The sequence below is a fragment of the Cnephaeus nilssonii genome (assembly GCF_951640355.1).
Source record: "Cnephaeus nilssonii genome assembly, chromosome: 6".
Classification (NCBI taxonomy): domain Eukaryota; kingdom Metazoa; phylum Chordata; class Mammalia; order Chiroptera; family Vespertilionidae; genus Cnephaeus; species Cnephaeus nilssonii.
In genome coordinates this window covers 40,690,679-40,715,078 of record NC_137077.1, presented here as the reverse complement: position 1 = coordinate 40,715,078, position 24,400 = coordinate 40,690,679, and the positions used below count along the sequence as shown (strand labels likewise).

At 34.8% G+C, this 24,400-nt stretch overlaps 1 protein-coding gene across 3 annotated transcripts in view; it reads right to left on the bottom strand.

The window, feature by feature from the left end:
• CNTN1 (contactin 1) overlaps positions 1–24,400 on the bottom strand; it is a gene marked incomplete at its 3' end in the record, with an annotated part of 284,949 nt that overhangs the window by 122,498 nt on the left and 138,051 nt on the right. For all 3 annotated transcript variants that reach the window (XM_079773428.1, XM_079773427.1, XM_079773429.1), the window contains 2 exons: positions 7,181–7,314; positions 5,801–5,833 (listed from right to left, as the gene is read on the bottom strand). In XM_079773428.1, coding sequence (XP_079629554.1) covers positions 5,801–5,833; positions 7,181–7,241 — 94 coding nt within the window. In that variant the 5' untranslated portion in view covers positions 7,242–7,314. The remainder of the gene's footprint in view (positions 1–5,800; positions 5,834–7,180; positions 7,315–24,400) is intronic.

The window sequence follows — 24,400 nt, the reverse complement described above, 5'->3', positions numbered from 1 at the left end:
TCTTTTCTACAATCAGCATCAACATTTGTGCGGTCCTTTATGACTTAGCCATAGAGTCCACTCCTTCAAAAAGCCACATTTCAGCTGGCCTAGCTCATTTGTATTCCCATAACTCTTTGTCCAGCATATGGTACCTATCATGGGATTCTCTTTGTTGTTGCTGTTGTTAAACCTCAACCGAGGATATTTTTCCATTGATTTTTAGAGGGAGTGAAAGGGAGGGGGAGAGACAGAGAGAGAGAAACATTGATGTGAGAGAGACACATCAATTGGTTTCCTCCCAAACACGCCCCCACCAGAGCCAGGGGTGAAGCCTGCAACAGAGGAACATGCCCTTGACCAGAATCAAACCCAAGACTCTTCAGTCCTAGGACTGATGCTCTATCCACTGAACCAAACTGGCTAGCACTATTGTTTGATAGCTTTCTGTTCCACTAGATTGTAAATACTTGGGGACAGGTGGCTATGTCCATAATCTTGGTATAATACTCTTCTTTGCTATCTGTCTAGTATCTGCAATAAATAAGAACTTAACAACTTTTGAACAGCAGAATAAATTAATTTCTAGATGCTCTGGGGAAATTAGTTCCTTTCCTGGGTCAATTCTTATTTTTTTCCCAAACATGTGACCAACACAGGTACTTAGCAACATCTAGAACAATCAACAAATTAACATGAATATGGGAACTGGCCAACTGGTTTAAAATCCATCACAAAAATATACACGTTGGAAAGCAGTTGTTCCTGACACTGCATCCTCTCTGGACAAGAAGAGGAATACCTCACAGCCATTGGAGGGGAAGAGAATCATTCCACGTCATCAATATGACAGCATTTATAGAACAGAGCTAAGAGTCATATGTCCCAAATGAATTAATACTGATATGTATGGCTAGAAAACAGGAATATTCTTACATGGGATCACTGTAATATATTTTCTAGATCCAAACTATGGCTCACTTCTCCAATTTATTGTGTCTGCTCTAACATCAACCTTGAGGATGAGAGCTTTGTTCATTTCCCTTAACAAACAGCTTAATTAAGTCATTTAAATCTTGCCTTGGTCATGTTTAACACTGCCTCTCCCAGCCTACTTATTAACCTCCATAGCATGGGGAGAATAATAAAATATATCTCATTAGATTATTGTGATAGTTATTTTGAGACGATATATGTAAGACAGGACTATACCTGGCTTATAATCAGCAATTAATGTTATTTTCCCTCTCGATGACAAATTATATGTATACTAGAGGCCCGGTGCACGAAATTTGTGCACTCAGGGGGGGTCTCTCAGCCTGGCCTGTGCCCTCTCGCAGTCCAGGAGCCCTCGAGGGATGTCCAACTGCCATCTTAGTCCCACTCTCCATTCGAAGTGGAACTAAGCTGGCAGTCAGACATCCTTAGCGCTCGCCAGCCATGAGCCTGGCTTCTGGTGCACTGACCACCAGGGGGCAGCTCCTGCATTGAGCGTCTGCCCCCTGGTGGTCAGTGCATGTCATAGTGACCGGTCATTCTGCTGTTCGGTCAATTTGCATATTAGCCTTTTATTATATAGGATATTTCCAAATACTCCACTCCCATCTGCCCTTTATAGGAACAGATAATTAAACATTAAGGAGATAAAAATATGAAATTAATTTCCAACATGTTATTGAATTTATTTTCCATGTTGAGAAAATCTTATATTTAATTTATGTTCCTTTGCTCATTTTCTAGATCAAAAAGCAGAACACTTTATATCACATTAGTGTTTTTGGTAAGTATTATTTTATAAATATAGGTCCCTTGCTTTTTTAAATTTTTTCATTTCTATGAAAATAATGTATTCTAATAAGTAGGTTAGTAATTGCTGTATACATTTTATTTTAAGAACTTGTTTGGACCCTAGAAAGGTAAATTACTCAAAACAAGTTTTTGAATTGCATTGACATGCTCAGTGTGAACCTCTGAATGCCAACTTCCTAACCCTCCCAAAGAGTGTCTGAGGTCATCACTCTGTTAGCTCAACTAGGATGCTCAGATGAAGGGAAAGAACTTACTAGGCTTTGCAAAGGATCCACCAATGCAAACATTTTACTCTCTACTGACAAAAGATTCAGTCACCTATTGATTTTTTTTTCTAGAGCCATGGAAAAATTAGATGACAAATTATAATGCTTTGGAAGCATATGGAGTTAAAGGACACAAGAAATTAAAAAAACAAATAGGTATCATGTTTTCAATATATATTATTATTTTTAAAGTATATGCCCTTTTTCTTAGTGGGTAGGATCTTCTGAAAAGTAGAATAAAATTATAAGTGACTTTTCTCACGTAATTGAAGAAAAAAACTAAAATCACACTATTTAATCTGCTCTTAATGCAAATTCATTTATTTTCTACAATATGGTTATAAGTTATTGCAGGAGGAAGTTCATTTCACAAAAAGATTAACACGAAAGAAAGAAGTCATAGATGAATATTTGCTGTCAAATTTACAAATGTGTGTGAGCTGCAAAGTCTCCTGCTTCTTCCCACACCATTCTCCGCTTCGAGATTATTATCATCAGGTAGTTGGACAATCTAAAATGGGATGCTTCACCTCTCACTGTGTGGAAATGGCCCACTGTCATCTTGCTATTCTATGTCATTTCTGGAAATTGTAATTACAATTCATGCTCGAGAGTAATTTTTTATTCATTTTACATCCATTTTGAAACAAATTCTATTTCTCATTCTGTAATGTCATCTCAATCTGTTGGTTATCAAACATAATCTTACATAATTATATTTATTGCAAAAAGAGTCTCAGGGAGAAAAATCTATTAGAAAAAAGCAATGGTGACAAAACTTGAACAGTCTAATATTGGAATTTTTACAGTGTTTACAATGCTATAACAGGGTTATGGACTGTGTTACAAGCTCTCTTGAAATACAGTAACTGTTTCAACTCTCTCAAAGCATACTTCTTCCAGACAGTGCAGGCTCTTCTCTGCTGTCAGCTTTTCATCACCGGTGAGAGAACAAGGACATTTAGGACTGGAGCTTTAAATGCTCTGGTGCCCCAATCTGTTAGGATCGGATTGCGGGTAATAGGTAAACTATAGTAATTTATCATAACTAAAATGGGAAGGAGTTGGCCTCAAGAACGTGCAGCAATCACTCATTAGAACAAAGACTAGGTCAGGTTAGCAGGAAGGTTGACTAAATTTTCTCTTGCATGGCTTTACCCGCCCAAGAAGAGCCAACCGCATTTCTTCATAGCAACCACTTCTTTGACATAATGGTCCACCCCTGAAGCCTCTAAACCCTGTGTTTTGCATCACTGTCTGGGGATCTTCTCACACCTACCATAATGTCTGTGTTTGTATGCTGCCGTAAGCCTGGGAATGTCTGAGGGCACAGAAGCTGGGAGGGGCCAGGGAGGGGCCTTCCCTCCAGGTTCAGAGGGGCCTTCCCTCCAGTTTCAGAGGGGCCTTCCCTCCAGGTTCAGAGGGGCCTTCCCTCCAGGTTCAGAGGGAGCACGGCCCTGGTAACACTGGTTTTGAACTTCCAGTCTCCAGAGCTGTGAGACTATTTTCTGTTTTTCCAAGCCACTCAGTTTGTGGATAGCAGTCCTAGGCAACTAACACATGTATTATCCTTATTATATAAGTAGTTTAAGTACTATCTAAAGTTCATAATAAACTGTTAAACTTTAATGAACTAGCCTTTCCCAAATTAAATGAACAATTATGTCCTTTCTAATATAATTCCTATGAACAACCTGCAGAACAAGTGTTCTTTAAAATACCGACCTAACACACCCCATATTTTCCCATCCCTGTACTTTCATTTGTGCTACTTCCTCTAAGATTAGCTCCATTTCTAACATTTAAAATACCTACTACCTCCAGCATTAAATATTTCTTAATTCCTCAAAGTAGTTAAAGTGTTTTTTATATACTATATACTAGTAGCCCTGCGCACGAATCCATGCGCCAGTAGCTCTCTGCTGCCCTCCTGTAGCTCCTTGCTCGCAGCCCCACCCTCCTGTAGCTCCCCCTATCCCCCTCCTCCCTTCCCGCCATATCTTGCTGCCCTGCCCCCTCCTGCAGATCCCTGATCTGGTCATTATGCGGTTGGTCATTATGCCTCAAGGCATAACAGATAATTAGCATATTCCTCTCTTATTATATAGGATTTTTACTGATTTCAGAGAGGAAGGGAGAGGGGAGAGGGAGATTAGACATCAATTATGAGAGATAATCATTGATTGGCTGCCTCTTGCACGCTTCCTACTGGGGATAGAGTCCACAACCCCAGCATGTGCCCTTGACCGGAATTGAACCCAGGACCTTTTAGTCCGCAGGTGGACACTCTATCCGCTGAGCCAAACCAGCTAGGGCTAAATTGTTTTTTATATTTTTCTTATAAATCTGTTACTTAACTTTTCTTATTCCCTATTCTATGGTAAGATTCTTTAAGTCAGTTAATGATCTTTATATAGCCTACATGTGGTGATTCCCGACTAATGAGGTGGAAACAAAAATAGCTTTGGTGAAATTCAGGCTAAGACTTTCCTTTCTCTTAATCCTTATAGCCACCTAAAAGTGGAAGCTCTCTATAAATATCCTTGCTTTTTATGAATATCCGGGCATGAATATCCTAGCTGCATCATATAAGTTGTAGTCATGGTTGCTCAGTGATTCTTCCTGAGTATTCGCTCTCCTCCCTATAGAGCAGTGGCTTTTATGTTACCAGTTTTACTATACTTATTGAGCACCTATTATATAGTTACTGTGCTAGAATCTATTGTCACATCTTTTTCTTAGTTTTAAGTTCTCATAAGAATCCTGTGACTTTTACATATTGGAAAGTTGAGGTTAATAGAAGGTGAATAGTTTAACAAGATTACATCGTGAGTGAATACCAGGTTGCAAATGCAACTCCCAGGTTGGTCTTACTCTGGACTCTGTTTTCTTCACCATATCATACTGCCTCTATTTCTGGCAAGAACTGTTCAGTGGTTGAAGTAGGTCTACATAGGGTTGTTAATTATAATATATAATAACAAACAATACATTTTGCAATATCTTTGGACTTCTTCTTAAACTGAATCTTAAGCTTCTAAGTCCATTACTTTTAATTCTCTCTCTCTCTCTCTCTCTCTCTCTCTCTCTCTCTCTCTCTCTCAGCAATGTTTAATAAGTTAAATTTTTTAACTTATTAAAAATAAGTTAGGTTTTTATAATATTTAAAATATTGTTCCAAAATTTAATAGCATAAGATTGTTATAAAGAATACAAGAACAACACAGGCCACATTGAATATTTTCCATCTGTTGCAAGACTCTAAGACAGTGATTTTCAACTCCTGTGCCTCAAGAATTTTTAAAACATGCAATACCTGATTATTTAGTCAGGGGCATGGACCTCTTTTCCCTTAGACTGTCATATAAAAAAATAGCAACAGCCAGCACCAAAATAGCCACCAAAATTATACCTATTTTTTTTGTCAGATCAGCAAAAAAATATATTTTTTTGGTGTGCCTCAAAATTTTAGTAATTAGTTTATGTATGACATGGGATGGAAAAGGTTGAACATCACTGCTCTAATATGGTATTAGAATATACTATTAGATATTGTATCCATTCATTCATTTTGGCAATCAAACATGTTGCCTTATGACTCCAGATAAAGCTTCTTTCAAAATTCCCATGGGGTTTAACGTTAACCATTTGGCTTTAAGTTTATAGAGTTGGTAGCTTGAAACAGAGATGAGATATGATTCATTTGAAGAAAGTTATTTTTAAAATTTACCCTTTCATCAACTTACCTCCATGACCATACCTTCTGTGCCATGTAAACTCTAAAAATGAAAGAAAAAAGATTTTAATCCCAAAGCAACTCTTCAAGTTGTGGTTTCAAATATTACTCAACTACTGAGGTACTAGTTAATGAAATGAGATTACCAGTCCTTTACTATTAAGGTTAAAGTATCAAAACAGCTTTGCAGACATTTGTCTTTGCAGTTTAAAGTTGTAGTGCTAAAATTTATGGTAAACAAAATTAGTATGAATATTTAGTACTAATAAAATTATTTTAGTTTTATTTAATTCATAAGACAGTGACAATAACCCTACCACAAAAATTTTTCTTTATTATATTTGCACAATATATGTATATATGCATACAAATATATATGTATAATTTCTGTTGTTATATCAATGTCATTAAAATTGTTAAGTACTGCTTAAATTATAGATTTTTTGGGATTCTTAAGTCATAATAATTACTCCCCAAAATAAAATAGCATTTTTAATTTCTTTAATAATAAATAGGATACAATAGAATGTCCATTAGGTCAGCATTAAGCAATCAATGGGGATTGATAAATGATAGAATCCATTTATGTCTTGAATTAATAGCAACTCAAGTATTTACTTAGTTAAGGTAATAGAGATGGAGGTATTAGAAAAACTGATTGTTAGAAAACATGCTGCTTCAGAGAAAAATATGATATACTTCTCCTTGCAGAAAAGATTTCTGAATCCTTCAAATTTGTCTTTGAAAAATAGTATTTATTTGTCCTAAAAACTACAGCATTCTTAAAACTGCCTTGTTATTCTTAATGTGCCTGCACATATTTTTTAGATTATTTTAAAATTGTTTTTCATAAGACTGACCAGCTAGTTAATATAAAATAAATTATATTAACTTAACAAATAAATAAAGAAGAAAGGTAACAAAAGCTAAAAACCAAGTACTAATTATTTTGCCATATTTTACTTTTATTTATGCTAATGAGGTTATTTAAGTCTAGTGTATCTATATAGTGAAAATACTATATAATGATGAGTTGTTAACTATCTTTTTCAAACTACACTAAATGTTTTCAAGTTGAAATAGGCTACAGTAGGACTATTAACCCCCCAGAAATTGACAAATGCTACTCAGCAGTGTTTTTTCCCCCTTCCCAGATATCCTGATTTTACACATTTACCAGCATACCACTACATACGATTGACTGAGTCTTGTGAAATTTTAATTGAAAGTAAATTAAAAATAGAGTTAACCTTGATATACATTAATTTACTTGCATGACCCAGGTGTCAAAAGAAAATATTATAATTTTCTACACCAGATTTAATGAAGTGAACACACATATTGATTATTTAGACATTATTTATGGAAACTTGCAAAGAGTATTTCTTACCTGATAGACAGGTTGTAAAAGATAATATCACAAGGTGACTAACCAGCAGCCACATTTTCATCTTGTGTTCAGAGAGGTTATGTGCAATTTTCAAAAACAGCTTTAGCTTTATGGCAGTTGGATAATATTAAAAGCTGCATCAAGGAAAGAAAAGAAGAAAAGAAGGGAAACAAAAGGAAGGAAAAATGTTTGTCATTTGGGTGCAACAGCATTATTAATTTTACCTTATTTTATATTCCTTGTTTTTAGACTATGTTTTAGTTTATTTAAATACATTTGTAAACCCCATGTAGTAATGGAAAGACTAGATTCTCTGAGTACTGACACTGTATGACCATAAGCAAGCCAATCAATTGGTATGTTTTAGCTTCTAACAGTTTAACAATTGAGTATCATATTATCTTTTCTACAAACTTCACAGTTGTAAACATTTCAATATCATTTTTTTATTAAAGATTGAATTTATCTGAAGGTCTGGTAGGTACAAAGATTCAACTAATGATTTGTTTGTATAAGAGCTTTGGCAAACTCAGGCATTATACACTAGCATTATTTGTTGATGGTTTGTGGAAAATTTTTGCCAAGAATGCTGATTTTTAAATGTTAAAATATATTAATTAATAATAAAGTTGTTCCCCTTCACTTCTTTCATTTATTCATTTCACAAATGTAAATAATTGCTCCTCATATGTCAGGAAGGGAGAATCTAAGATTTATGGGGCCAAATCATTAAAAGTTGGAGAGCTGTATTTAAGAACAAGAGGAGAAAATTACTAATACAAACTAAGCTATAAAAAGAATATCTTACTTTTATAAATCCCCTCCAAATTTATGAGCACGTGATTATATTGGTGAAGCCTTATATATTACACCCAGGGCCTTGGGATAACCTCACGTAAATGAGGGGATCCACAACTTAAGCTTCATCATGTTTGTGGTAAATCCACCTCTACGAACAAGCATATAGACAAATGAATAAAAAAGAAAGACATCGTTTGTTTACCCTTAAGAAGTTCACAGATCAATGGGAAGCATGTGTATACAGTTCAGTGAGAGAGCTGTTTGGATCTATGTACTATTAAGGTTGGAAACGTGTTAATCACTTTAATGGAAAGCATTGTAAGAAACATCAAGGTGGGCACAGGTCTGACTGTGGTAGACAGGGCATTGGGGTGAAGGTACTGCACTCTTAGGTTTAAGTTATTTGGTGGATGCAAAACCCAACTGCTTCTTACTAGAACTTGTTGAGAGCAACATGCCCCAGGGCCATAGAAAGAGACCTCTTCAACTGAGATACCATGGAAGTGTCAATATAAAAAGACATTCATTCATGTTTTCAAATGATATATAATAGCCTAGGAAAATCTCATGACATACAGTTAGATATCATAAAAGAAATTAAAAATGAGCCTGAAAGCATTTCCTAAAAGAAAATACCTAGTGCTATAATGTTCAAGATATAATATTTCAACACTTTCTATAATGTGAAGATAAAATGAATACTGATTGCTTGCATTATAATGACATGCTAAAGATCCTTGTTATGTTTTTAGACCATATTTACTCCCATCCAACCACTCTATCCTGATTTGCCAGACTCCTAGCATTTTCAGAAACTTACAAAAATATTTATTATACTACATGGGCCAGGACAAATATATTTTCCCTTTTGTTGTATAGATTATTGTGAAGTGAAAAATCATTTATTTTGAGATAAAGTTGGTGGAATTCTTAGAGGAAACAGTAAAAATGGGTCAAATTAGCAATAGGATATATTTAAAATATTTTTGCAAAGGAAAAAATATTCAACAGACAAATTTTTAAATGACAGGGTTAATTTATGATCAATTTATTTTTCTTGGACATATGTGAGAAGGTGACAACTATACATCTATATAAATTGCATTAAGCCTGGACTTTTAAATTTTAAATTAATTTTATTTCTTTTATTAAGTGGGGCTGATCAGGGGGAGAAAAAACAGATATATAAAAGTGAAGAATAAAGAAACATTTTTTTTCAGGAGGCAGGGAAATCAATAGTGATCTATGAAAGGATTTTTAGCTTTTTATTTTGTTGATGGGTGTATAATTTCATTAGTATTTTAATATAGACCTAAGTGAAAATTATTTAAACCTGTAAACATTGTTTATAACTTCTAGAGTTTGTCTCAAAATAATGTGCAATTGAGTACTTTTTTAGCCTGTTGGTTCCTAATTCTTCTCATTGAGTTATGCACACTAATTAGAATGACTTCTTTTAATGAGGAAAAAGGTAGAAAAAGCAAACACATAAACTATGCCCAAACTGTTGTGTTAAATCAAAAATTATTTTAGTAAAGATTAATCTAGGTTATATATTTGCAAACATTTTGCAGATTAAAAGCATATGAAGTTTAATGTGGCAGTATCAGATTTTAAATAATTGTAATTTACCAATTTAAAAAGTGTTATAATTTGAGAACTCAAAATAATTCTAAATAATAACTCTAAATAATAAACATATTCAACTCTATGGAAGGGATGCTGCTGCAGTTTTGAGTGTAGAGGAAGCACCATTGACCAGAGAGAAAAATAAATATAATTACTGTGAGGGTAGCCTTCAGATTTTTAATATTGCTGAGTTATGTAAAATTTTGGTCTTTTTATGTCATTAAATTTACAGGCTTCTGGAAAAGAAGGAGAACTTCTTTTAAGGAAGTTCTTAAAAGGAAGTTCTAAAGGAAGATTAGCTATGTCCACATAGCTAATGATTTCAGAGCAAGTGATTTCAAGAAATTAAAAATAAAATACAGAAGAATTTCCTAGGTCAAGGATGTTATTTAACATTTCCTTCTCAAATGTGGGCATAGTGACAAGGCATAGTCAAAAGGGATCAGAGTAATGGATACATGGAACAGACTGACAGAGGTCAGAGAGGAGGGGATGGATGGGACTGGATGAAAGAAGTGAAGAGATTAGCCAAAGAGCATGCAGGCATAGCCCTTCACAACAATGTAGTGATGGCCAGAGGGAGGGGTTGTGGGGATGGTTGGAGGTGGGTAAAGGTGGGGGAAATGGGGGACATCTATAATAGTGTCAACAATAATAAAAGGAAGGGAGGGAGAAAGGGATGGGAGGGAGGGAAGGAGGGAGGGAGGGAGGGAGGGAAGGGAAGGGAAGGGGAGGGGAGGGGAGGGGAGGGGAGGGGAGGGGAGGGGAGGGGAGGGGAGGGGAGGGGAGGGAAGGGAAGGGGAAGGGAAGGGAAGGGAAGGGAAGGGAAGGGAAGGGAAGGGAAGGGAAGGGAAGGGAAGGGAAGGGAAGGGAAGGGAAGGGAAGGGAAGGGAAGGGAAGGGAAGGGAAGGGAAGGGAAGGGAAGGGAAGATAAAAGAAAGGAAAAGGAAGGTCAGGGGAAGTCAGATCTTTTTCTAAGTTTGGCTCAAACATTCTTTAGCTTGCAACTTTGGGCAAGTTACCTCACTCTAATTTTCCTCATGTACAAAATATGGAAAGAATGTCTATTTCATGAAACTAGTATAAGGGTTGCATGAGGTTATAGATGTAAAATGTTTACCATGAAAGTATTTGATAAATATCTACTTATTATTCTACTAGGCAATAGGCCTGTCAGTCTAGGGACACACCTCTGATTTATTGTTTTGCCTCTACTGTCTGGCACAAAGTAGTCACTGATATATACTTATTGAATAAATGAAAGGATACATGTGTTATTCCATAACTGTATTCCCAAGCACTTTCATGAAACAAACTGAAATTTAACTTCAATTCCTTAAAATAAGAATAGAATGGTGACAGTAGGTAACAAGAAATTTCTCTTCTTGGGGCTTTGGTCTTTGTTAGAGATTAAAATATACTCTAGAACATGATATTCTAAGTAGCAATATTTTACAGCATTTTAATATATACTTTATTAGTATTGTTTGAAGTCTGTACTTCAAATTGAATATGTACACTTTAGCAAAAAAGAAAAAAGGATTATTATTTTGAGCTTTTCTGTGTCATATCTTTTCCTTCACTCCAAAATATTGCCTATTTCAATAGGACAGCGAGTCATCACCCTGGCAGCATGTAATCTATTTCATTTAATGGGTTTCTTGCTATTCCCATATAAAAGCATCTTTCACATCTTGTTCACATACTTGTGTTCTGCTGGCGATTTGTTCTATTGTGTCACCAGTTATCCCATCACTCCTGACCCCCTGTTCACATCCCTGGGCAGTGCGGCAGAAGAGAGAGGCTGAACCCTTCCCTGTTCATGCAGAAGAACCTGCTTTCCCCATTTCTTCCTGGAGGACAGGCCACTCAAATTCACAGCTCACTCCCCTGCCACCATAGGCCTTGAACTGTTGGAGGCAAATGAAATAGCAGAGGAAGAAAACAAATAATGCTGACAATGGTGTGACAGTTACAGGAGCAGACATTTTTGCTTCACACTAATCAAAATAACAGAATGACCAGAAACAGGAGAGCATTCCTGTCCCAGAGGCAACACTGTGCTGGCCAGCTCCCTGAACTCGTTGGCTTTCTCATTCTCTCAGCCTAGGTTTTACACCAGGTACTGCAGACACAGTTATCTCCCAACCCACAATGGCTCAATAGTGTCTAGTGATTGGCGTGTCCTTGATGTGTACTGGCACTACATTAATTTCCAAGACAATTCAACTTCATTTCTCCAGCACTCTTCATTAAATCTCTTACTCATACATTAAAGCAACAACAAAAATATAATAAGGAAACATAGCATGACATTCTTTTCCTTCCTTTGCCTTCTTTTTTTTCCCACACTTGTTTTCTTCCCCACTTTTCTCTCCTTAATTTAGGCAATGCTAGGGTTCTCCTTTGAGAAATTTGCACCACATGTAGGTATTCATTTTTCAGCTGGAAAGACATCATCTAGCTCTCCTGTTTTTTGTTTTTTGTTTTTGATTTGTCAGAGGATAACCCAAATAAATTATTCAAAACAGCATCAACAATACATTAAAAAGCATTTAGCCATAGCAATTATTCACAAAATATTTCATACTGCTATATAATGAAATGATGTACCATCAAGACAATAAACTAATATTTCATTGAACTAATTACTATACAATCATTTACACTGATTGAAAACAAGATCCTAGAAATATTGATTAAATATATGTAGAGAAAAGCTAAATAATATTTTATGTAGTATATATATTAGAAAATAGTCACATCTCTGTTTCAGAAAGAATAAAAAAAGATTTTTGGGATATGTCAGGAATCTATCCTGATCTATCCTTAACATAGCCCATGAAAAGCTAAGTTAATAAGAAAATTTAACCTACAATTTTACTCATGATGCTCACCTGGTCCTATACTACATCTGGACCTAAAGAACATTTGCTATAAAGTTCTATATCCAGGAAACAGAGGAAGCTTGTTGGAGTTAAGCACAGGTTAGTCTAGAAAAGACACCAATGTCTCCTACTCTGCACTGTAAAACCAGGGGACGTTTTATCTTCAGATTCACTCTGAAATTCTGCCTCTGCTGCCCAGTCGCTTAATCTTCCTGAGGTGTCAGTCACCCAGTCTGGACCATAGAAAATTAAGTTCCTTCTTCAGACAATTAATGTGAGGACTAAATCATGTATGTTATGGATACGTGTTTGGGTATGTGTGTGTAAAAGTCCTTGGTACATTCCAGAAGTCAAAATAGTAAGGTGGAATAAATAAAATTTTCCAGAGATAAAATTAGTTTTGAATTTTTAAAATGCTAATCCTTTAGAAGGGGGATGTTGTATACACTATGGACATTAAGTACTGCCATATCAATATTACATCTTTCCAGTTAATTTTCAGATTATTACATGGAATTTAAACATAGGTGACACAACTTCCTCTAGATGAATAAATGCATATTTTGGATGGTCTTAGTCTCTAGGCTCATACTGACTTCTGTCACCTCGCTCATCAAATTATTACTGTCTCTGTTTAACGGTTCTTCTGAAAAGTCATTAACAATGTTTTGGCAACTTACTGCTATGGCCAAATATACTTAGTAAAAATTTTTGAAGAATGTGCCTTTCTAAACCTGGGAATAACCTTACACACATCCAAGGAAAATACCCATTTTCTGAAGGTGGTTATAAATAACACCCTTGTGTTCTAGAATAGAGTCACATCCTGCCCAACTAGCAGATAGAGTGTAATGGTCTTGATGCAACTGCGTTAGCCCGTGAAAGGGCCTTCCACTTGATTGTGTGTGAAGTATACATACAAAGAAGTTCAGAACACTTCAGTCAATATAACACCAGCAGACTGTGCAGTGCAATGACTTGGAAGCTGCTCAGGGACCTGAAAATCTAAAGGTGTTTGAAGATGTGAACATTAACTGAGTGCTGACAGCACAGCCTGCATGTTATAAACTGGCAGCTCCCCTTTTTAGATCATTGGTTTTATGATTAAGTTAATTGCTCATTTATTTTTAAAATGACAATGCATACAGAGGAACTTAAAAATAGTGGAACCCCATTTGTGGTATTCATAGCACATGTTTTTCACAGGCTAATGTAAGCCAAGGATGTCACACAAGACTATAATTGATGCAGTCATGTTTATTCATTCGGATAGTTTCAGGAAACCATCACGTTTAGGTGGCAGAATAAGTAGAAGGTCAACATCTACTTTGTCTCAAAATTTAGGAGTGTGTGTATAGTGTGGTTAGGTATCTCTTGAAATTTAAAGAAATATAGAAGGACCCTGCTGACTCTAAACTATTTCCCCTATGAAACTGACAAGGTGCCTATCTTACACAATTATTTTGATTAAAATTACAAAATTAAGATGTTAATGCAAACTGGAAATAGTAATAATAGTAATAATGAGCAAATCAGGCAATATGATTTATTGATTATTTGCAATTCCAAGAATTACTGTCTTAGTCAATCAACAAGAGAGGGGTTGTTTGGTCATATAAGCTTTAGAACCAAACAGACATTTGTGGGATTCTACTCAAACCCTTCCCATCAGCAGATTAATAAGAATAACTATAATACTATAATATTAATATTCTCAAGGGTAAAGTCATATTTTCACTATTTTGAATCACCGGGATGGCAAAAAACAAAAAAAATGCTGCTCAAAATATCAGAGTAATAGTAAATGAAGAATAAAACATTGTAGTAGGCATTGGGGAAAGGTAGTATGGAGTAGAACTGATCATCTCTGTGCTGTCATTGATTTACATAAAGGATCAGGATGAAGAAAAATGAATGAAACCAGGTTATGAATGGGAGGACTGAGGGTAACAGGCTAACCTCAGATACATGGGTACAGTAAAGAAGCAATAACATGCAAGTGTGCTAAGATTTTTACAAATCACTAATCTATATAATATATCACCTGATCCTGCCAAAACTCTGAGACTTCTACAGATAAAGTGAGTTATGGAGATCATATGGATTGCCCAAAGACACACAGCTGCTAACAGCACCAGGGTTCGTCCTTCTATTCTAGACAGATTTAAATACTATAGTTTTTTTACTATTTATTTTTTTTAAAAGATACAAAATGTTCTTGCTCTAAATCGAAAGAACTGATATTTTGTAAATTCAATGATTAACATACTTTTCAATACTCACAGTCAATTTCCAGAAATAAGGTGTAGGGGCCACCTACATTAACATTATTTGGTTGTGCTTGTTAATAAAATAGATTGACCAGCAACTCCCAATAATAATTAGTCTCTGGGGAATAGCTGAAGTATCTGCATTTTAACCAAGCTTCCCAGGTAATTGGTAGGCATACTAAAGTTCAAGAACTATTGTATTTAGTGAATTAGGTAAAGGTTAGAAATATTTTCACCACTCACAGAGAGCATGCAGATGTGTTCTGAATTAAATAGGCCACATCTTTAGCCACTGCACTCTAAAAATCAGAAGATATGCAACATTTAATAACCTGCCTCTTAAAATTACGTCTGCCCTGTATTTTTCTGTGGCACATTGTATAGGTGAGAATTTAATATTGCCTATGTCTGCATCTGATTTACTTTACCATATCATAGTGAACAAGGCATTTTGATATAATGTTTTGACTACTACCTGGAAGGCTTCCTACTTTTACATGAGATCCTCTTATTGGATTATAATGACATGACTGAATGTGCTTTTAACTTCTCTTGTTGTAGTTCAAAATGATCTGAGATAGCAGAGCCACTACAAAGAAATGTGCTCTGTGATACCTTCCCTGTGAATCATATCTAAAAACCCAGAGCAGGATCTAATAACTCTTTGACAGCAGCAAAAATTCCCATGCCAGCGAGACAGAACTTTCAAACTTCTTGCCCTTTTGTTCCCCCACCTCCTGCAGCCACCATAATGCACAAAAGGACAAGACGTGGGAAGAAACTAACAGAGTATGGAAGTCTCACTCAATTTACACGGGGAGCTTTAAAGACTTCCTGGGTTGTAATCTCCCTATTGTATGCCTCTATTCCTCTGCCGAGGTGGCCATATCTACTAAAAAGACATTATTGCTACTGTGTGTCTGTTTTCTGAGTCTCCACTCTAAGCCATTCTCCCTAAGGGGACAGGATAATAGCTGCTGCTCCTCTCTCCACAGTATTGGTATACCCTGCAGGTATAAGAGCAGGTATTTATTCTACCTTGCCAATCTAAAGGTACACATAATATCTTACTGCCTTCTGTCAAGAGGCCCACCCAGGAGGGGAAAAGGAGGCTGAGGATCTTGTAACTTCTATCAGCTGCTGGTCTGATGAAGAGAGATGCTAAACAGAAGGCACGGTCCCCCTGGAAGAGCATGATGTAACCCTTGACATTCTATCTTTTTAAATGACAAGGAAGACTGAGTCATTGTACTGATACAATGACCCTATAGTATCAGTAACATGACTATATGTCATTGTATTAATTGTTAACTGATGAGGATTCCTACTCAAATAATTTAGGCCTTTATTCCTAGAAACAACATTAAAAATTATTTTTAATGCACCTCAACTCAATTAAAACAATTCAAAAAGTTAGTCTTGAAACATATATTACAGGATATAATTGAATGTTTCTGCAATCTCATCAGACATAAGTTTGTATTAAATGTTGTTCAAAGACCAAAAAATGCGTTTCGTTTTCTTTGAAGAGTATAAAATAAAACAATCATATAAAGGTAGGTGGATGGCAATTTTTAATTATTCATTCATTACTCCATACATATATATGAAGTATTATCTACCCACTGGAGATATTTTTAGCAGCAGCATAAGTACTAGTAAATCAAAGGTTATACTTATATTCAGTAAGGGACTTTCTAGATTAGAGTGTATCCATAGCAGATTGTCTCATTCATTTTTCTATAACCATATTGCCTAACATCATGCCTTATACACTAAGGATACTTAGCATCTAGGGAATAAATTTATTGAGCAATTGCTAAAGCAAATCACTGGTCTATATTTCACAGACAGATCTACACATGCCGGGGGAAGTGGCAAAAGTGAAAGCACAAAGTAGCAAAGTACCAGTAAAGGTCAATTCAGAGAACCCTGAAGAGTTTGACATGGCCTGGGCCTATACACATAGGAGCATTTGCAAAAGATTAGTTGAGATAAAAGTGTAGTCAAATTATGGGATCTTAAATGCCATGAACTGCACTTTTGGTTCCTTCCAGAGGCAGGGAGTTTCCATTACTAAATTATTCTGCAAGAAAATCTATATATATAAAAGGTTAATATGCTGTGTCCAACTGTTCGCTATGATGCACACTGACCACCAGGGGGCAGATGCTCCGACTGGTAGATTAGCTTGCTGCTGGGGTCCTGCCGATTAGGTCTGGGCTTAGGTCTGGGCAAGACAGGCTGGTCATGCCCTGGAGCCCTCCTGTGGTCCCTCCCTGGCCTCTAAAATATTTCTTCTAATTAATTTCCTTTCAGTGTGCACAAATCCATGCACCGGACCTCTAGTACCATTATAATATTTAATTGTCAGTGTTTTGGTTGATGAATGTTCTATTCTTCTGGCTCTTTTCAATGAAAGAATAAAAATGACTAATAACTGAATAAAAAATACAAAATTTAAAAAATGCTCAGTATGTTTTATGTGATTAAATTAGTATAGCATTGCAATTAATAAGATTCAGTGTTGGTATGAATGCAAAATTGATATTTTTCTATGTTGCTACAAGAAGCTGTAAGTAGCACAATCTTTTAAAAATAATTTAGTAATATGTATTAAGGGTTTTAAAAGAATTAAGGTATTTTGATATAGTGATTCCTCATAGAGAAATCTATTCTAATAAAATAATGTATATTAACTCTATTTCTGTTATTACAACAGTACAATGAAGTATTAGGAAGGCTTTAAAATTATACTTGTAAGTGCTTTATAATAATCAGAATCAGAGTCAAATAAAGTTTATTCTATATTATGTGAAAAAGCAGAACTAAATATTATAGAGTATGAACTAAAAAATACAAGGTACAAAAAAGACTCTCAATCAAATAGAAGACAATAAAAGAGAGAAAAGATAATAGATAAAAGTGGGTATTAAAACAATAAAATAAGATTTTATAAATACATCAAGGTACATAAGAAATTATAATAAGTATAAAGGAATTAAACTAATCCCATGCTAAATGTCAGGGAATATACAAAAAACAACCAAAAAACAAAAAACAAAACTCTCTAAACCCCTTTAAATTTTTTTCACTAACATGTACTAAGTATTTAGAAGAAATAAAATAGGAAGAAATTAACAACAGTTCTGTGTGGTAGCATAATGAATGACCTTTACCTTCATTACATTTTCTCTATATCCAAAATCTTTTTTTTTTAATATATTTTATTGACCTTTCACAGAGAGGAAGGGAAGAGAGAGAGACAGAGCTAGAAACATCCACCAGAGAGAAACATCAATCAGTCGCCTCCTGCACACCCCCCACTGGTGATGTGCCCGCAACCAAGGTACATGCCCCCGACCGGAATCGAACCCGGGACCCCTCAGTCCGCAGGCCGACGCTCCATCCACTGAGCCAAGCCGGCTTTGGCATATATCCAAAATCTTTTGTAATGTATACATTACTTTAGCAATCAGACAATTATTATTAAAGCAAAAATTAAGATGCCTTATTTTTGTTTATATGTATTTCTTTTAAAAGTGATTTTTTTTCAACAATGTGTGATTATAAGCTTAAAATTTTAGCCGTACTCAAATAAATACATGGAAGTTTTGGTGCAACATAAAGAAAATAAAACTATTCCCAAAATGAAACTATTTAAGTGAACCTATAACAAACTCCCTTTGGATGCAACTTTAACAGATTAGTTTTCTGTGTTGGTTTGTTTTTTTAAATCAGAGCATGCTATAGCTACACTTTTTTGCTATGAGATGGAAGACAACTCTGTAGGGGTTTTCATCTTCGAATTGCGTTTCCTAGCAACACCCTTAAAGCCAAAGTAGTGTAGTTGTTTTGTTTTTAAATCAATCACTCCTAACTGTAGCAAAAGCTTAAAAATGTCTCTTTCATCCTGTGAATAAGCATGTCAATTAGATGGTAAGGCAGCTGCAAAGGGAAAAAAAGGAATATCAATTCTATGTTCACTAGAATTCTCTTGATCCCTTTGCAATACTATGATGTCTATGCATTAAGTTTGGGAGCATATATGTGCATTTTTTTCAGTCATAGTTATATGATTTCAGAAGTACTTTTATTTGTCAATGATTTTAAAAAACACAGCCACCATAACTATATAATTTTCTCAAGACCAGCGATAATTAGCAACTAATTCTAAAGAATATATTTAACATTAAAAATTCAGCCTTCTCATCAGATCAGTCATTCTGTAGAATAACTGAATAAAAGATGAACCTCAGGAATATCTTAAATATAATAACTTATACATAGATTTGCTATAATGTGTCCAGTGTAAAATTCAAATAAATCCATGAAGGGACCAAAATGAAAAATCAATGCTTCATACATTAAATGCAAGTACGAAATAGTTTTCAAATGTCTGTATTTTACTATAAACTATTTTACTTATATTAAACATAAAATATGTTAAATTCAAAGCATTTCCAAAGGATATTATGTGTATATGTGTGCTGATATTTATGTTAGCTATACCACATGGGTTTATTAAAGCTGAATACCGTTTGAGCTTTAATACACAATTAAATGTGACACAGATCCTAAGAGGTGAACAACAGGAGAAAGAGGTTCAGATGAGATTGTAACCTTTGAAACGAAGAGTTCCTATTTTGCCTTTGAAAGGAATAGTTTCTACTGAAACAACTAGTCCTATAGAGAAGAGAAGAAGGTCCAGAATAATGTTCATATCACTGTTTTCTATGTTTCACATTCCAGACAATCTATAGAGAACTTTCTCCGAGAGTGAATCAGAACCAGAAAGCATCTGGGACACTCTACCCTTTATTTTTGCTCTTCACGTCTTTAGACTTGTCTACTTTTATTGTTGTTGATGACATATTTCTTCTTGTATGTAACAGGTTTTGATTCAAAATAAGAAATGGCACAAATATACTGATGAGGTTTATTTAACTCATGTGTCTAATCAGAATGAATCACCAATAGAGTTTTAAGTATTTCAAAATGCTTGTTAACTCCACTTGTTCTGTATATATTATTCCATGTGTCTATTGTCTTGATACATACTTGGCTCTTTTGTTGCCTGCCCCAATTACAATCAAGGTTCACTCTCAGAAAATGCAGAAGTGATCCAAATTTATCATAGATAATTATTGTTCCATGTCTATGTATCTCTCCTGTTCCTGTGCCGCTTTCTCTCTCCACCTGATGCTCATTGTAACAAAGCATCATCCTCCTGTCCTTCATTTCTCTCTTTTACCTAAAATTTTTTCTTTGAACATTTATAGTAAATTATAAAATTTACTTCACATATTTAAAAACAAATAACACTTTGCAAAGGGGACAAATACAGAAAGCAAGTCAATTTATTCTCCAACAGCTAATGCCTATATGTAAAACTAGTGTTGCCATATTTTACTTTCTAATCATACTCCACTAACCAGAACTCAAACTTGGAAATATTTGGGCAAAATGGTATGTACTAATCACCTACTCCAGATCTACATGAGTAAGTATGCAAGTCTTTTATATACACTGTTACTGTGAAACTCATGTTATCTATTTTTGGTTTCCAATGGATATAGCTATAATTCACAAAATAGGGGTACCATGAGGTGTTTTAATCTTTTAGGGTGAAACTCAACCACATTATTTCTCAGACCTAAATATTTATCAAATTGATCTCTTAGGTATTTATTTTAGTGCAGGATGCCATGCAAAAATGACTGCTATTTAAGGGTGTCATAATTTTAAAACCTCTGGGACATAATATAACTCTAAGTCACATATAACTGTAAAAATAACTACTATTGAAATAGCTAATAGATCAACAAGCTCATCATCATCTCATCATCACCATTATCACCACCACCAACAGCTAGCTAATCAATCACCAAGTTGTATGAAGTCATACTTGAAAAAGTATGCTCTTTGCTACCACCCTTTTGGTTCCAATTTATATAGCTTCTATTTATAGAATTTATAGCAATAACATTCTACATACTGCTCTCATACAACACTGTAAACTAAACATTTGGATTTATTTGGGCACCAAATATAACCCATATTGCAAATCTTCCTTAATTCTCATTTATGTGGCTGTGGGGGATGGTTCAGGCTTATAGGCTTATCATCTCCCCCTGGTAAATCTGTATAATTCCATCCCTTTGGGATTGTCTCACAGATGAGTTTGTGAATCTAGAAGTTTCAAGCATAAAGTACAATAACTTTATTCAGGAGATAACAATTTCTCTCTCTTTTCTATTGAACTTAATCCTAGGAGAACATAAGCCTAAGAATGAAAGCCTGAGGATAAAAACAGAAAAGGATAGAAAACAATTCCTTATTAAACCATCTGTGCCCTAGGCTATGCCTGAGCCCTGTTTACCTCTGAATTTTTAGTGGTCTGTACTAGACCAGCCTTCCTTCTGCAGCCAGCTGTAGTTGGGTTCTCTGTCCTAAGCGATGCACAATCTTTCACTGTGTCATTTACTTGCTTCAGAAGAAAGTCTTGTTTTGCCCACAGCACCAAGTGTACATATCCTAGTGATTAAAATCTGTCTTTTGCAAAACGTTCCCTTCCCTAATATTTAAACACAATCCATTCTAGTCAAAGCAATTTACCACTACTATATCCTGAAAACTCAATGGCTTTGCTTTACTCAGTAAATGGATTTAAATCCACTTACTCAGAAAATAATGCTCTCCTACTTCCTCTTTAAACCCACTTCACCAAAAAACTCAGCAAATGGGATCCTTCTCATAAAAGACTTCCTGAATCCCAGATCTCGCAATGACCTCTCAACCTCTAAAATCTAATTGAATATAGATGTATTGATACTCAACAAATTCTTGTTGAATGAATAAATACACTTTTAGTGTGTATCAGCTAAATCATTTCTCCTTTCTTTATTGATATCCTGTCTTACCTCTCTATTTCATATTTAATTTATTTATAAATACTTATTGCCAGAAGTAAATCTGCCTGTAAGGAGAATACTGCATTACACTACTTTGTATTCCTTATAGCCATCAACTGCAAACTCCATGGATTACGGGTATTATCACAGATATTTTTGTATTCAGTTTATTTGATTATAATGTTATGCATTTTCATTATAGCATACAATTATCACTAAGAATTTCTTGCTTCTTAAAGCAAGTAAATCCCCAACAAATGACCAAACTACAAAATAAAGTTGTACTCAACATAAAAATCACACTATATGTAGGATTGATTGTAATGAAAAATTTATGTCTCTATGACCCACTTATCCTCTCTCATTTCAGGAGACTTTATTTTCCTGACATACATAGGACATCAAGAACAAGACTGAGAGGATTTTCTTATTTCAGCCTTCAGTCCGTTTCTCACTTTCCCTCCTTGCTTTCCAACACATGTCTTGTTACTTTGTGTTGGTAATTCTAAATTTCTTGCTTCTTTCCTACTTTATTCCTCTTGTATCTATGCCATTGTGACTCATTTTCCATAACAGGAAGAGAAGGGAAAGAAAACAAGAGAACCAATCTGGGTGCAGCATAAAATTCTTAAATGTATTTCTTTTTTGGGAATCCTATATCTGGTATTTCTTTGAACAACAGGAAGAATCTTTTTATTTTCTCAGAATGTTTGATTAAACTAACAGATTCCAGAGAACATATATCAGAGAAATGGATGTTATTTAATTATAAGAGAGATATAAAAAAATCTTTTGGAGAAATAGCAAAATACTGCTTAGCTGATTACTCTTCCAAAGGTGATACTGATGAATGTTCTATAAAGAAAGAGCAAAATATCCTGTGTATAACATTTGATAAGTGATTTAATATATGTAATTAAGATCATCATAATGCATCAATATCTCAACTTGAAAAACCATGACATTAATTTAGTCTGCACATTAGCCAACTCCAAGGCACAGCTTAGTTATTAATCAACCTCTGCATAAAGCAAGGCTGGGAGACCTGACCTCACCGCCCTTCAATCTCCCCAGTTGTGTTTATTTTATTTTCATAACATTATTAATTTTAGATAGAGCACAAAATATAATCCAAAATGTCCCATACAAAGCTAAATAGTGTGAAAGAAATCTCATTAACAGATAAAAAGTTCATTTTAAACATGTCAACCTCATGAAGATTAAGATAATCTCTTTCTTTGAAAAGAAATATTATTAATACATTCAGGTTTCTCACTTTAATTATTTTATAAAAAGTAAACTCTACACTAGAAACCAATGTTCTATAAAATTTTAAAAATTATTGCCAGATGATGTGGGTGTATTTTTTAATTGTCCATGAGTCTACTTAACTGAACATCCCATGTTGGGTATTAATCTAGAATAGTTACAAAGTGTACAGTACAATAGCAAGAAAATTAACTTTATAGTTTTATGTGGATAATACTGAGTAAATATGACATTCCCTGGGCCCAAACTAGGAGAATTCAACTTCAGTGTTAAGCTGGCTATTGATGGAACATGTCAAGTTGTTCCGGTAAGGTCACAAAACAAGAGCATTCACCCTTGCAATTTTCTTTGTGAAATTCAGTTTTTAGAACAACTCAAAACCAAGTGATTAATTCAATAGAAACTAAAGGCACCTTGAATTTTAGGTTTTGAAACATATATAGACAATACTTCAAGTAGGCTACATTTAGAGAAAAATAAGGCACAAAGGTAAACATGTTAGACTTATCAGTTCCTTTATAAAATGTATTTAACTCTAGGAAATGATACCATATATTGTTTTTATATCAGAATTTTGTTAAAACAGGAAAATCATATGTATCCTACAAGAATATATAAGTATGCTTCTGTCTTGAGGAAGCAGAGAAATCTCTAGCAGCAGCAGATGGGAAAAAGAAAAGCTGATAACATAAATGGGTTCAGAACATACATACACTGTAATAGGAAGTGTTTGGGCATAGCAATAGACATATTAAAGTATTTTAATAACCATAATGGATTTTTAATTTTTGTGCTGATATCACCCTTACTAGAGCATTGTGTTATATTTTTGTTGGCTATAGTACCCTACAAATATTTAGGATGAAGATAGCCATATTTATGGCTCAAATTTCTCATATGAAAGACACGTGCAAAGGGATTAAGAAGCACAAATTGGTAGTTACAAAGTAGTCATGGGGATGTAAAGTATAGGAGAGGGAATACAGTCAATAATATTGTAATAACTACATATGGTACCAAGTGGGTATCTGAAATATTGGAAAACCTTAAATAGTGAATTCTGTATTTTACTAAATAGCGTTAGCAATATTTAACCTGCGGCTACTTCTTGTTTTCCAAGGTCATAGAAGTAACATTCGTACTCAAAATTAAAAATAAAACATTTGTGATAAAATATTTGTAATATCAGTAGAGTAAAAAGAAGTCCAGCACAGGCACTTGGGGGACCTTGTAAATGACGTCCAGGCGGTGGTGCTTCTTGTTGGTCACGGGGTTCGTGACCAACAAGAGATAGACACTGACTTTTACCTGAGATAGACACTGACTTTTACCTTCAAGTGTGAGCAAAGAGAAAAATATTAGTGAATTAACAAAATTTCCTTAAAGATCAGGAGTAAGTTAGGGTGTCTGCTTCCACTCCTTCTATGCAACATTATATTTGAGTGTTGT